Raw genomic sequence first — 15505 nt, forward strand, 5'->3', positions numbered from 1 at the left:
AATAGCCAATAACAAAATGCTCCCAGGCTCCAGACACAAACTGATGCTCCAGGACTAACACCCTGAGCAACTCCAAGGAAGGACAATGAACACAGCACCCATGACCATGACATGGTGAAACGAGCAATTCCTCTCTTCCCAGCCCAGCACCCTGACACCCCAGTGGGGGGTGGGACTAGAGAAACTGCCATGCACCTAAATGTATGTTTAATTTAATTCTTTGTATTTGATATTCAAAAAGAAATAAAACCTTTGCTAGAGAAAAAATGCATAGGCAAACCATGATGGGAAAGCTCCTGTTCCGAGCCGGATCACTTCAGTGTGAGGACAGAGATACCATGGCAGAAGGAGAGAATGGACCTACACACGTAAGGTGTGGCACATGTGTGTTCACACACATACACTCACACATAAAACAGATAAATACATGTATGAGTTTTTAAAAGATGTTTAAAGAGATATCTTCAAACAAAGCAAGGCTCTCCAATCTACTCTCCCCCGGTGACTTTGGCACAGAATTCAGCCTCTAAGGAAGCCCTAGCTGTGTTATCACAGACATTCAGTCCTTCATTTCTGGGCATGCACGCATGGATGGACTATTTGTTTTCCTCTGAAGTTTAGCACTATTGAATTCTTATCTCTAATGAATTCTCCATTAGCTCTAGACTCTATGAAGAAAAGCTGAGTGAACAAAATCTACACACATCTAAAGATCTCAAGTCAGTGTCCAGGAGGGCTTTTTCATACACAATGTTTAATACAGATATGTGGATTATTTTAAATGGGTTCCTTTTATTAAAAAAAAACATTTCAAAGCAATTTGTTCATTGTCTTTCAAATAGATTACCAAAATTATTCATCAAAATCTAGGTTAGGCCCAGTGTGGTGGTACATACCTTTAATCCCAGCACTTGGGAGGCCGAAGCAGCTACAGCTCTGTGAGTTGGAGGTCAGCCTGGTCTACATATCGAGTTCCAGGCCAGCCAAGGTTACATAGTGAGACCTGTCCATCTCCCCATGCCCCCCAAAAGAATTCCAGTTAGGAAAAATGGCTCAGGAGACTAGCAGCAGAGTGACAGGAGCTACTGAGAGCTGAGCCTCAGATCTTAAGAGGACTGTGTGACAGTTCCCACGGTACAGGAAAATACTGAGGCTTACCAGGAGGTCGGCCGAAATTGCTCTCTGTGGCTGTGATAAGACACTGACCAAAACCAACGTGCAAAGGAAAGGGTTCATTTCATCCTGCAGCTTACACCAGTGGTTTTCAACCTTCCTAATGCTTCGACCCTTTAATGCGGTTCCTCATGTTGCGGTGTCCCCAACTATAGCATTATTTGCCTTTCAACTTCACAACTGTAAGTTTACCACTGTTATGAATCGTAAGGTAAACATCTGTGTTTTCTGATGGCCTCAGGTGAGCCCTGTAGAAAGGGTCATTGGACCCTAAAGAGGTCACTACCCACAGGTTGAGAAACACTGGCCTAGAGGCAACAATTTATCCCTGAGGGAAGTTAGAGCAAGAACTCAAGGCAAGGACCTGGGGACAGAGACAATGGACGTTGCTTTCTGCTACCTGGCTTGCTCCCCATGGCTTGCTCTGTTTGTTTTCTCCAAGCAGGACCCTGTGCCAGGGGTGGTATTCCCTAAAGTGGTCTGAGCTCTCCCTCATCAACCATTCATTAAGAAAATGCATCACAGATGTGCCTATGGGTCAGTCTGAAGGAGGCAATTCCTCATTTGACATTCTCTTACCAGGTGACTCTAGTCAAGTCAAGGTGACAGAAACTAAAGAGCACAAAGTCCCTTTTCCATAATTGTCAGCCGTGGCATTGCAGAATCAGGATCTGAATTCAGGTCATTTGCTTTGATTCTTGTCTACTCTTGCTTCATTTGGAAATGGCTTCAGTCACCAAAATGGACCATAACAGCAAACGGAAAGACAGAATGTCCCCAAGCCAGCTTCTAGACACCGAGGCTGTTGCCCAGCCAATAAAAAAGCTGTCAGGGAGCCCACATGTTCCTGCTGTACTGCCTCATTTTAGAGTGGTGGCAGTTGCCCAGGTGTCACTGTCCAGTGCCAGGTTCTCATGACTCCATCACTGAAGCATCAGACTCCTGTAGAGAGATCCTCTGTTCTCAGCCAAGAGCAATGTCAAGCCACTTCCATCATGGTTCCAGCCTTCACTTCCTGAAACAATTCCAAACCCTCTTCCCATGTCTGGGCCCAAGTCCCACCCTGCACCAAGCTTCAAAATCACTTTCTGTGTTTTCTCATCTAGTGTGTTAGGGATTATATATAAACTGTGGTTGGTCTTCAGGTGGCTTCTAGAATGCTGGATTGAAATGGAAAGGAAGTATTTGCCCACTTAATTTCTTGGCTGTCTTTTCCTCTTCGGGTTCCTTTAGTCTCTGCCTTTCTAAGTGTGCGGAGCAGGAGAAGCTATGTGGGGTATCATGGAAAGTGGATGGGATTCCAGTCCAGGACAAGGAAGCAGTGTAGGCATACAGCCATAGCTGGCTAGAGGGCTGTGTGCAGAAGGACAATGAGCGCCTGGGAAAATATGTGGCCCTCCGCTGATCTCAAGTGTAGAACAAGGGTTTCCCATCTCTTCCTTTGGCTCCTCCATGCTCCAAAGGAGTTTCACTGAAAATGAGGTGGCCATGCCTATAGCTCAGGTGAACGTACGTGACAATTTGTGGCAGCGTCCTGGCAGCTAGTGTAAGGGGACTGGGATAACTAAGGACAAAATGGAGTCCAAATCATTCCTTTTTACTTTGACTGTTGGACCTTACAGTTTGTCTGGGCATGTGCATGTCCTGTGTCCCCGGCTCCTTCCTCAGGCGAGGACACTCGGAAGCTCATGCGGACACACAGGGCAGGCAAGACCATGCTGGGCTTGTTTGTTGTCTTCCTGGCTTCCCTGTCATGCACACGTTTCTCTGTGACATCCTCAAGATAAACGGCTAGGAAGAGAACATGACCAGTCGGCTGGCTGGGGCCCTTTGCTCTGTTCAGATAGGAATCATGGGTCTTTGACAGCTTCTGTTTGCCTCCATATTTGGTAGCAGGCATGTAGAAGCAGCAGCAGGTGGTACCTCTTGGTCTTACAATCTTACTGTTCCTATATGTGCCCAGGAAGTTGGGATTCATCATTCCTTGACTAGCTGGCAGTGAGGCTTCCAGGCAGGCCTATGTGCCAGGATCCCTCTCAGCCTGGGGTCTGAGATTCTTGGCCCTAAAGACACGACAGTCTTCTGGAACGTAGGGTGAGTAGAGCCTGTGGTTTCTTCTCTGACCCATTATCACCTTGTACCCATCGTTCTCTGCTGTCTGACCTCTCTTCCCGTCTTTCACTGACTTCCTTCCCTGTTCACAGCCTGTTCAGTTGCTACTATTTCAGCTGTCAATCAGCCAGGCCTTGCCGCTGTCACAACTCAACTGGTCAATTGTTTGGCTGTGGCTTCTGCTGCTACTCTGCTGTCTTTTTCTTTGTTAGCAGGGTCGTCCTGCACCGCTAAAGTGGACAAGAAAAGATGACTGGAGAGAAGCCTTTTATTAGACTTCCCGTTGCTGGCCCAGGGGAGGCAGCATAACAGTGACTTAAATGAGTCCTAGCAGCCCTGCATAGGCTGAGGCGGGATCTTTGGCCCAGCCGCAGCCAGTTTTTGTTTTGTGTGTTGTTTTTAGTCAATCATAGCCTTGACTCTTTAGCATCCATCACAGTCACGAAGATTCCTGTTTGGGCCAATAACAGCATCACAGCACTTCCTCTGTTAGGCAACCAGGGGAAACGCCCTCTACTGGCCAGGTTGGAAATGGTTGCAGGGTCATCTAGGTGAAGGCTGTGGTAGTAAAAGTTTGATAGAGCCCTGGATGAGGCTGTTCCTTTTTTGTTGTTGTTTTGTTTTTTGAGACAGGGTTTCTCTGTGTATCAGCCCTGGCTGTCTTGGAACTCGCTTTGTAGACCAGGCTGGCCTTGAACTCGCACAGATCCATTTGCCTCTGCCCCCACTGTGCTGGGATTAAAGACATGTGCCACCACAGCCCAGCTAAGCCTGTTGATTTTGAGGCGAAGCAATCAACCATGATTTTTGTGTAGTTGTCTCAAGGTGTCTGTGGATTGTTTAAGACAGCTGGTAACAAAATAAAGGTAGTTTGACTGTTTGATGGACAATCCTTGTACTCAAGATGGCCAGGGAGCTGCCAACTAGGGAGTCATGTTGTAATCCCAGTACTCAGATGGCAGAGGCAGGTGGATCTCTGTGAGTTCGAGGCCAGCCTGGTCTACAGAGTGAGTTCCAGGACAGGCTCCAAAGCTCAAGAGAAACCATCTCAAAAAGCCAAGAGAGAGAGAGAGAGAGAGAACCTGATGCGGGTGCTGTTGCTGATGGAGGCTATGGGCCTCTCATGACCCCTGGGGATCATCAAATGATCTTTCAACAGGGGTCACCTAAGACTATAGAAAAACACAGATATTTACGTCACAATTCCTAACTGTAGCAAAATTACAGTTATGAAGTAGCAGCAAAAATAATTGTACGGTTGGGGGTCAGCACAGCACGAGGAACCGTTAAAGGGTGCAGCATTAGAGAGGTTGAGAGCCACTGCACCCCGAGGTCCAGACACCAGTGCTGTTCTTGACTACAGGAGGTGCTCTCCTCACCACCCCACATTCAGCCTTGTGTGCGTGTGGGGGCTCTGCTTTCCTCCCTGGGGGTGGGTTCAAATTTGTAAGAAAGAGGCCTGGTAGAGGCATAGTACCCACATGCTGCCCCCCCAAAGGCCCAGGGAGGCAGGCACTCGTAACTAACTGCCCTTGTTTTAGTACTGTTTTTATCTCATGACCCAAGGCAGCAGGAATCCTCAGCAACCTAACTCAGCAGATCTCTGGAAGCCACCCTCCTCCCTTAATTCACAGAGGTGGCAGAAAGAGAGGGAAGGGACCTCTCATGAAGGTTGTGCCATTCACTTGAGTGTCGCCACTGGTTTCCCTGACAGCTCAGGGCCCAAGGCCGGATGGACGTCATTTATCAAGTATATTGCAATGCAGCAATTCACAAGCTACTAAGCTGGACTCTGCTGAGGAGATTTAAATGTGTGGCAGCTGCGTGCAGCCAGCGGTGTCCAGCATTTTAAAAAGGTCAATTAAGAATCAGTTGATGGTGGTGCAGCTAATGACAGCCCAGAGGAGTGAGCAGGGCCATGTAAACAGTAAAGCTGAGACCTATATGAGTGGAATTGGAGTGTCGAGGCGAATCGTGGTGGGGAGGAAACCTATTGTCCTAAGCCATAAAGCACATCTGAGTTTTCCAGTGAAGATAGTACAGCTGTTTCCCTCCCTGGGCAGCACAGAGAACAGCCTGTGAGAGGACCGTTTGGCCCGCAAAGGGGACAGCTGCAGCAGCTTCATCAAATCTGCAGACAAAATCGTTACCCTCCGAGCCTCTGCCTGTGGCTCACTCGGGGAACAAGGAGGCGGGTACTGGAGTGATACTCAGAATGTAGGTCATGTTCCAGAGATCCATATTGTTAAGCTGGGTCATCCTTCTCATCCTGTGTATGTTAGGAGTGGCTGGACAGGTGGGAGCCACCCCAGTCTGTGCTTACCTCAAAGACATCCGCTCTTGACTTCAGTGGACACACAATGTGGGCTAGGGGTCAGATATCTATGCCGTGTCAGATAAAAGGGAGACACGAAGCCCTTAGACAAAGTCTATTTTGGCCCGTGACAGAATTGGGTCTGTGGCTGGGGAAGGGAACTGTGTGGACCCCCCCCCTTTTTTTTTTTAAATCTTACAAAGGGTCTTCAACTAAGCACTAGGCTGCTAGGACAGGCTTTATTGTCACAACTACCTCTCAGGCAAGACATTCAGGAGCGCAATGGGAATGCTAATTGATATGCAAAACAGGTTTAGGGCTCCTAGAAGCCACCCCATCCTCAGTTCCCTGCAAAGGCGGAGTGAAGCCTTGAACTAACTGAGGCGAGGCAGGGCCAGGAACAGCCAGCCATTCTGCTTTGACGTTTTCATTCTGTAAACCTATTTGGGAAACTATACAGGTATTGGGAATTAACAAAGAAAGAGTATTGCATCAGTAAGGCTTGTCTTTCACACACCAGGTATTTATTATTAGAAAATAGCTTCTATCAGCTGTCAGTACCAAACAAGTTGAAAGGATTGAGCTTCTTCCCTTCATTTTCCTCCTTAATAATATTTAAATAAACAGCTCGCTGAGTGGCCAGTGGCCACACCTTTCTTTTCCCTTTAAAAAACTGAATAACTGAATGAGGTTTAGTACAAAACACCCTTCAAATGTGACTTGTTCTGCAGTAATTATGCTGTCGCCTTGAGTAAGGGACGGACATGAAAGAGATGAAAAAGACCACTCAGGCTATCAAGTTAGCCACCAAAGAATCCACAGTAGAAACCGGGAAAGGAATAAACTAACCCAAAGTAAACCCAATCCAAACCAAGAAACCAGTTTGTACATTGGCTTTTAAATTTTGATTATCATCTAAATTATATGTTTATGTATATATATATATATATCTCAAATAGTAATAAAAAAGGAAGAATTGAGTTGCATCCTCAGCAGGACAACCTTCCTCATATGTTAAAGAGGTGTTCAGAAAATTCCATACAGTATCTGCTAAATAGACATGTTTGGCAGCTTAGCGAGTATCATATGAGTGCAGCATCCATGATTTTGAAGTCAAACAGCATTTGCTTCCTTCTGGCCAAGTTTTTGACTCAGGTGATGTGGTAACATGGCTCCAGACGGTCTTAGACCCACAAGACTAAAGGAAGGGTGTTGGGGTGGTGGCTCAGCGCAGGGCCCCAGTGCAGAAACTTCCATACTCCCACAATGGGTCTATCAGCTGGCCACACGGACATCAAACAATGGTTTCCTTTGAGTTCCTCTTGACCGAGTGGAGCCCCAGCAAGGACTGCTGATGGGAAGGTACATTGACAGACTTTGGAATGAGGAGAATCACCCTCTGATTGGTCCGACGCCATTCATTGTACAATCGGCAGTGGTACCTAAATGACACCTGGGGCAGGAGAGGAAAAGCATGAAAGAGTCAGGTGGCAGAAGTTGACAGTCAATTCAAAAAATAAGCATGCTATTTAAAACAGTACGAGGGTGGGGCAAGCCACTGGGTAGGGTCCTCCAGCAAGCAACCGAGTGCTGGGATGTTGGGTGTCCACCAAGTCCCCTGGACAGGCTGGCGTGGCTGTTTCCTTTTCTCCTCCACAATACTGGTAGCGATCAGGAGGTGAGCAGGAAAATGAAGATCTTTCTGAGTTGGGATTTGTTTCCAGTCTAGTGGTACCCTGGCCCCCAAAGGCTCAGTTGTGAGGAACCCTGACAGGAGAGAGCTCCAGGCCCTGTCCAGCTGTGGAGCCCAGGCGATGCAGCTGTCTGTCCCCTCGTTGCTCAGGTAGAGGGGAGGGGTGCTGGGACTCCGGTACTCCTCAGCGGGTTGGACACTGTCCAGTGTAATAGTGTAACAGATCCCATTCCGCCTGTGCCCTGACAGTGTGCATAGCTGTGCTCGGCTTGACCATGGTATGGGGCTCTGTGGTTAACACTGCACTTGTCTCTCCTCATAGACCTCCCATTGTCTTGGGAGCAGAGCTCGTGTTGGCTCAGCACTTCTCACAGTGTTAGACACTTTGGAAGATGCTGGAATGTGCTAAGATCCCATGCTTTCTCACCAAAACACTGCTTCAAGCTTCAAGACCTACTAGTACCTTAAAGTGCTTGCTTTTTAGCTAAATGCTCTAGAATGAGACACTCCAGCCTGTTTGCTTTAGAAAAGGCTGGCAGAAACGGATGGCCTGCCCAGAAAATTCAGACTGTCTTTTTGAAGGTGTACTTTCGTTGTTGTTGTTTTTAAAGAAAAGGCAGGGTCTTACTGTGTAGCCCTGGCTGACCAGGAACTGGTTATGTAGACCAGGCAGGCCTCAAATTCACAGGGATCTGTCTGCCTCTGCTCCCAAATGCTGGCATAAAAGGTGTGCACCAGTAAGCGTAGCTGAAGACATACTCTTAGAATTGGGCGTGAGGACTGGGAGAGGGCTCAGGCGGGCAACCAAGCCTGAGGGACCTACATGGTGGGAGGAGCAAACAGACTTCCTCTGAACCCCCTCCCCCAAAAGACACATAAATGAATGTAGAAACAAAACACCACACCACCAAACAGGGGGAGGTTTCAGTTTGAGTGCACCCAGATTTCTTAGTTTGTGCCAATAGGAAGGTGTCCCTGAGCTCAGAATGACAAATCACCAGTCTGGGCTGTTTAATAGCCCCGGATGGGGGAGTTCTGAGAGCCCAGGAAAGGTCCACGGGAGTGGGCCGATCTGATGGTGTGAACGAAGTTTCTCTGTAAATAAAGGAAAGTACAAGCTTTGATCAGAAAGGCTTGTTGTACTCCACAGCAGGACCAGGAAATCCAATGCCACCATTGAACATCTTAAGGTGAGGAAGCAGATGCCTAGCTCAGTGCCACGGAGGTTTGGGTACGAAAAGTATAAGCTTTCAACTCTCACAGATGTACTTCTTCCAAAACAACCAGGCCATGCTGGAGTGGATCCACTCCCCCCGCCCCCACCCCAACCGCCACCTCGAGACAGAGTTTCTCTGTGTAGCCCTGGCTGTCTTCACTCTGTATACCTGGCTGGCCTCAAACTCCCAGAGATCCATCTTTTTTTTTTTTTTTTTTTTTTTTTTTTTAAAGCTTGATTCTCCTGTATTTATTCTATGATGTTGTTGCTGGTGCTTCCCTGGAACTTGAAAGGCCTGTGGGGAAGCCTGTGCTACTCAGGGCCAAGTGCAAGAAAGACAGGACACAAGCAAGTACTGAAGGAGCATGAGCAACCCGAGAAGTCCCGAACCTGGAATCTGCTGATAGCTGGATCTCCAGTCAGCAGATTCTCAATGCTCAGTACAGTCAGCCACAGGAGTTAGCACGTGAGAAGGGACTGTGGGGACAAGCAGACAGCACACAGGGCTGGAGTGACCCTCCTCCACCTAGGGGCTGCCTAGCTTTGTGAGGTTGTCATCTACAAGCTTTAGTTTTCTTGTTTGTAGACCGTGAACCTGAGGTACTCCTACAGCACTGGGGGAGTCTCACCTGGACATCACTGTTCTGGACCTGGGCTTTTTTTTTTATTGATTTGAAATATGAAAAGGATGATAATAACTGTGTGACAGCTTCCTAAGGTAGTGGAAAACTGAGGAGAGACTGAACTGTTTCCTTTAAGCCAGCTCAGAGTAGGACTGTTCTAGCAGGCATGCTAGAACATGAGAATTCTGGCTTCCACCCAGGCCTACAGAATCAGATATGGCCTAACAGGATCCCCAGGTGATCTCAAGGGACACTCAAACCTGAGAGGTGCTGATCCTAGGGACAGCAGGAGTTAAGGGCTTAGCAGGTTCCCTTGTTCTGTGATCTCTCTCTCTCTCTCTCTCTCTTGTGGAGACAAACAGATGAGACTATATTAACCTATTTAATTACTGTTAACTCGCAAAGTCTGCAGGCGAATTCAATCAATGAGAACATCTTGAAGACAACTTCTTGGGGAAAGTAAGGGAAGCTGAACACAAGGCAGAGGAGACCACACGTCTTCAGTGGCCCCAGGCTAATAGTTGCTCCTGTTTCCAGATGCTCCAAGACACCCCCTCCTTACAGTGCAGTATTACAGTGGCAGGGGGGAGGCAAGTTTACTTTAGAGAATTGAAGAGAAGTGAGAAGGCTGGAAAGATGCTGTGAGGAGAGAGTAAAGAGCCTCATTCCCATTTTAATCTCGGGGGCTTTCAGGAGAGGGTAGGAAGAAAGGGTTATTATTTTAAACTACTATTGCTTATGGGTTGATTTCCGAAGTTTATTCACTCAGTCACCTAGGGACATCAAACTCCTCTGGATGGGGTCTGTTTACAGTGAACCCTGATCACATGAAGGAAGGGGATGTTAGCACCCACACCTCCTTTCAGGGAGGCAGCTGAGGTATTGAAAGCTCTTGGGGAGTTTTGGGATGACTAAAGCATGTGGATGGGTTCAGGTTCTGGGGTGTCCTTCCTGCAGTGGGTCCAGCTCTCTTGTCTGGCTGTAGCACAGAAGAGATCTGATAAGGAATGGATTGACTGTGAGAAAAGACCTGCTTAGGCCAAATATGCTGACAAAAGCCTGATAAGATCTGGGTGCTTTGGCTCACACCTGTAACTCCAGAGGCTGAAGAATGAGGATATACAGGAATCAAGACCAGCCCAGGTCACAGAATCCAACAACAAGAACCTTCAACCACAAAGAACATCCATCCCCCACCAACACAAACAAACAAGCAAAGAAAAAGCCCGAAGGAAATGCAGTTGTGAGCCAGTCCCATAGTGAGCTGGCAGGATGTAGGAGTCTAATCAGGGATCGGGTCTTCATTCATTGGGTTGGGCCTTGCAGCATCAGTAATGTGGCATATGGAGAGATGCCTGGTGCCACTGCACCCTTCAACCTGTGCAAGGCTGACACCCAGTTCACCAGTGTCTTCATGCTATGGTGGACCCAGTTCTTAGCTGTCTGTTTCTTCACAGACTTAAATTCGTGTATCTTCCCCTAAACCATGGGGAACGGAGACTCTTGAGGGCCCGGTCTCCTGTGTTCAAGGTGGGTTTCTAATCACAGCAGATTGCCTGTGGCAGGCCTCCCAGGCCACATTATGACAGGGCCCTTGTGGCCTTGAGTTACCAAAGTGCTTGTCCCTTGTCACAGCACCTGGCTGAGAGGCTCTTTCTGGAAGGGCTCCACTGATGCTTTGTGTTTGTTTATCTGAGACATTTTCACAGCATATTCTCCTTAAGCTTGACAGCTTGTTTACAATGGGCTGCAGCCGGAGGGCACTTTCCAAGTGCTGTCAGCTCCTGAATTACGGCTTTTGCCAGGGCTGCTCAGTACGACATTTATCTGGGAAAGAATTATTCTATATTCAGTAACCTATTGCTGAGCTGACTGCACACGTTTGTGTGTGTGTGTGTGTGTGTGTGTGTGTGTGTGTGTGTGAGACACCAGTCACGGCAGAGGAGAGTCATCCCTTTCCTCTTGTTACTCTGAATCTTCTGGCAGGCTGGGAGTAGGTAGATGTTGGAGGAGCAGGGAAGACACAGGAAGACCCCAGGCCTGCCCTCTGGGGTGTACTTAGACTTACATCACCAGATCTTATGGTATTTAATCTTCATGATAACCACAACCCAGGAGTTAGCGATTATTTCCTTCTTTTCTCTTTGGGTAAGAAGAATGAGTAGGGAAGGTTGTGTCCCTTTTAAAGTTATTTAGCTGTTAGGAGGCTGAATCTCAGGTTTAAACATGGCCCCTGGATTCTAAATGCAGGTGCTACATAGAACTGCCTTGCAGTTGCATTTTGTAACGCTATACGCCATTCAGGAAAAACCTAGCTTGTTTCGCATTTTCTACCCATTTGCCCCCAATTATTCATTATCTCTTTCTCCTCCTTTCCCTATCATCTCTCCTTTCTTATCTGGCAGGGGTACACTTTACAGAGCATGTTTTTAAGATCTCAGCTGGTTCTGGAGGCCCAACACATGGACTTCACCTTACTTCACTTTTCACCGTAGATATGGCTCTATGAGGAAACCACAGACCCAGAAAAGCCTAAAGATGGCATTAAACAAAACTCAACCAAACAAAAACTCCCCTGTACTCATTACTTTCCAAAGTAGTTTACTGTGTACTCCTCTACCTCATGATACCAGGGGAAGTGGATCATGACAGGGAGGATGAGGGCTCAGGGAAGTGACTTTACAAGTATGCAGCTGACAGAGTGGGATGTAGTTTAGACTGCTCAACTAGTGTGTGTGTGTGTGTGTGTGTGTGTGTGTGTGTGTGTGTGCGCGCGCTCGCGCACGTGTGTGTGAGAGAGTGTGTGTGCGTGTGTGAGTGTGTGTGTATGTGAGTGTGAGTGTGTGTGTGTGCGCGTGAGTGTGTGTCAGTGTGTGTGTGGTGTACCTGTGTGTGTGTGAGTGTGTGTGTGTGTGTGGTGTATCTGTGTGTGGTATATGTGTGTGTTGTGTGTGTGTGGTGTAAATGTGTGTTGTGTATGTATGTATGTGTGTGGTGTCTATGAGTATTTTGTATTGTGTGTGTGTGTGTGCGTGTGTGTGTGTGCATGGCATATGTGCATGAGGCCAGAGCAAGGCATGGGGTCTCTTAATCTATCACAAGCATTATTGCTTTTGCATAGGTTCTTTTGATGAAACCGAAGCTCATCTGATCAGCTAGGCTGATGAGCTGTCTCTGCCTTCCTCCCCTATAACACTGAGGTTACAGGCATGCACAATCATGCCTCCATTTTTATGTGGGATGTTGGAGATTTGAATTCAGGTCCATTGGACTTATGTACTCTTACCCACTGAGCAATCTCCCCAGCCCTGATTAATTTCTTAAATCTAACCATTCTCTCATCACAGTGAAAGCCTGGGATCAGTTTCCTTGTTTGATTTATAGTAAAGCAGGACACACTTTTAAAAAAAAAGTGTGGAACATTGTAGGAGGAAAAACTAGTTTTGTGTGGAGCTTCATTATCTGGGAATTGAATTTCTTCACCAACCAGAAGTCTCACTGAGCTCTTGTTATCAGAATGCACCCAGTTTACTACTGTTTAAGTCATGTCCTTTTTCCAGAGACAATGTCTGCTGACTGTCTGAGCATCAATCACCATAGGAGGGGAGGGCCAGAGCCGGAAGAGCTCATGATGAGTAATAGGGAAATGAACAGAGGGTCTGAATGGCGGCGGAAGGGGGGTGAGGGAGAGAGTGAGGAGCCAGGAACACTGTGAGGAGTGGACACAGTGCCATGGGATATGGGAAGGGTGCACTTTTGACAGGAAATACCACCGAGTAACAACGGGACGTGCTCAGATTACAACTGAGCCCACACAGAAGACTCAAACTGGGAAGCAGGAGGCTGGCTGGCCCCTGGACTTATTCTTAAGGGCAGTAGCCTCCCCCTTAGTCCTTTAGCTCCCTCAGGACAGCACAAAGGGGGAGCAAATGGTGCACTTTGTGGGTGCCTCCAACTGGTGTCTCAGCAATCAGCTTATTGCATGGAGTCAAATGAATGAAAAAGGGAATGCTTAAAAATTCTTCTTCATACACAGCAGGGACACTTATTGGGAAATGGCTTTTCTTCAGTGGCAGCAAAAGTCTTCTCAACTAGATAAATTAGTGCTTTTATGGGCAGCGGACTCAATATCCCAACACATGGAATAATCATCCGAGAGGGCAGCAGCACATCCAGTAAAGACCCTAGACTGTCAGGATGCAGGGAGGAAATTGCCGGCAGGCAGGATTCATGATCTGTGCAGGAGGCTGTGGAGCAGCAATCTTTCATACCCTAGCACCGGCCCAGCAAAAGCGAGAAGCAACTGCAGAAAGCAACAGCCATGCCTCATACCAGTTGGAAGGCTAGTCCACCAGAGAGGACTCTGGGGCGTGGGTCTGACTGGTGAGGACTGGGAACCTGGGCGTTCTTTATTGGATGTGCTCTTCCTTGCAGTGTGTTTGTACACACATTCTCACTCATATTCTCAGCGGACCCCAACGCCTCCAAACCACGCAGGTGCGCCATGCCGGCGTTTGAAGGTCAGTTCTCGATTGGGCAGGCGAGAAGTGCTGCAGACACGAGGGAAGTGTGTGCCTGTGGTGCCAGCTCTAGCCACCCAAACCCCGGCCAGGGACCATACTCACTAGTGTCCAGAAGAGGTAAATAGTGAAGAGTGCCACAGTGAGTGCAATCAGTCCAACGGCCTCCAGCCGACTACTAAAGTGCAGGTGGTCCACGGCGCCCCGCAGGCACAGCCAGCCTGAGATGGTAGCCAGGGGTGTTATAAACAAGAAGCACACCATATCTCCAAACAGGGTCCGCTTCTCATGCTGGGGGCCAGGGTTTCTGAGCCACTGCCAGAAAAAAAAAAAAAAAAAAAAAAAAAAAAAAGACAGGAAAAAAAAAAGTAAGAAGGCTGGATGGCAGCGAGGGGTGGGGGACACACTGCTCTCAAGTTTTCTTTGCTTCAGGGTCTGGGCAAAGGCGCTCTTGACACACCTAAGATGATAAGGAAGTGTCTAGGGCTTGTTCTCATGCCTCTGTCCCTCGAATAATAATGACTACGACACTTTGTAATGTCCTTCTGAGGATGACCCGCTTTTTTGTGAAAAGAGTTCAGTGGCTGCTGCTGTGAATTGCAATGATCCTATGAGGGCAGAGGAGATGTTTCTCTGCTGTGCTCTGCAGTGAGCGGTCCCCCAGATTTTCATATGTGAAACCGTGGTTCCAGGGCAGTGATACCAGGTACTGTGGAACTCTGGGGGTGGTGCCTCTAAGGCAGGCAGCTACAAAGGATATCAGGGTCATGGCCTCCAAGGAGATCATGGGATGTGGGTTTTATTCCTTTGCTCCTTTAGGATGAGACCACTTGCTCTGACCCGTGTTCTGACCCTGATAGGCTGCCTCATCAGGGGATCAAAGCAATATGGCTGCCAACCTTGGCCTTGCACCTGCAGAACCACGGGCTTGAATAAAACTTTCCTCTTAAGTACTAATTGCTTCAGGGATTGCCTCACAGTGATGGGGAGATGACTACTGCAGATGGTAACAGCCAAGGTCTGTGAGCTGTGCAAATGCACCCTCGGCTTTCCTGTGTCTTGACTTTGAGAGTGTGTGCAGAGGAGAGTTAGCTCAGCAGGCCCCAGTGTCCTCCCTGGGGATCACCTCTGACTCCTTCCTTGATCGTGCTGCTAGGGTGTTGAAGGATGATGAAGAAAATAGGGACTGCTGTCACCCCACTTGTTCACTGCTGAAGACCTGGATCTGCTTCCCCAAGCACAGTCTATGCTGGATTACAATGCAATTCTGCATTTACATATTGGGGTCAGCAATTACCAGAGATGTAGCCCAGTGGCTTTTCTAAGATTACCATGAATGCACAATCTAGCACACTTGTTCCATGCAGTGAAGAGGCCAATTAGGCCTGATAAGTGAGGTTCTATAGGACAGGGGATGGGGTAGGGCGGATTGACATTGCATACTCTGTCTACCATCGTGTCTCCACCAAAAAAGAAGTTCATGCATTGTCTGTCTGTTGGCACATTCCCCAGAACTACCATTTGATGGTACCAAATAGGAGCCCCGAAGGGGGCTTAGGGAGACCCCAACTGGCCAGGGCAGTGATTCCTACAGAACTGTGATGGGCTGACAAGGGAGATGGAATGACTGGAGAGGGAAGGAAGGGAGGGAGGGTCATACACAAAGACAGAAGTAAAACACAGTGGCTGCACAGAGGGAAGGCAAGCTGGAGTGGCAGAGCCCTCGAGAATAAACAGAAGGGCAGGAGGGCAAGGGCACAGAGCAACGCCTGTGGGAGAGGGCCTTCTGGTGATCACCCCCTGGGAAACTGGGTGAGATGCCCAAAGAAGTCAACATCAGTCAGCTCGAAAGTG

The 15505-nt window shown here is 48.0% G+C and overlaps 1 protein-coding gene across 1 annotated transcript in view; it reads right to left on the reverse strand.

Moving 5' to 3' along the window:
- Positions 1-6101: 6101 nt before the first annotated feature.
- The window catches only part of Marchf3 (membrane associated ring-CH-type finger 3), a 140199-nt gene continuing 130795 nt past the window's right edge, over positions 6102-15505 (reverse strand). The window contains exons 4-5 of the mRNA XM_051200879.1: positions 13757-13966; positions 6102-7052 (exon numbers count right to left, since the gene is read on the reverse strand). Of these exons, the coding sequence (XP_051056836.1) occupies positions 6894-7052; positions 13757-13966 (369 nt within the window). The 3' untranslated portion in view covers positions 6102-6893. The remainder of the gene's footprint in view (positions 7053-13756; positions 13967-15505) is intronic.

The sequence above is a fragment of the Phodopus roborovskii genome, unplaced genomic scaffold (assembly GCF_943737965.1).
Source record: "Phodopus roborovskii unplaced genomic scaffold, PHOROB, whole genome shotgun sequence".
In the NCBI taxonomy this organism is placed as follows: Eukaryota; Metazoa; Chordata; class Mammalia; order Rodentia; family Cricetidae; genus Phodopus; species Phodopus roborovskii.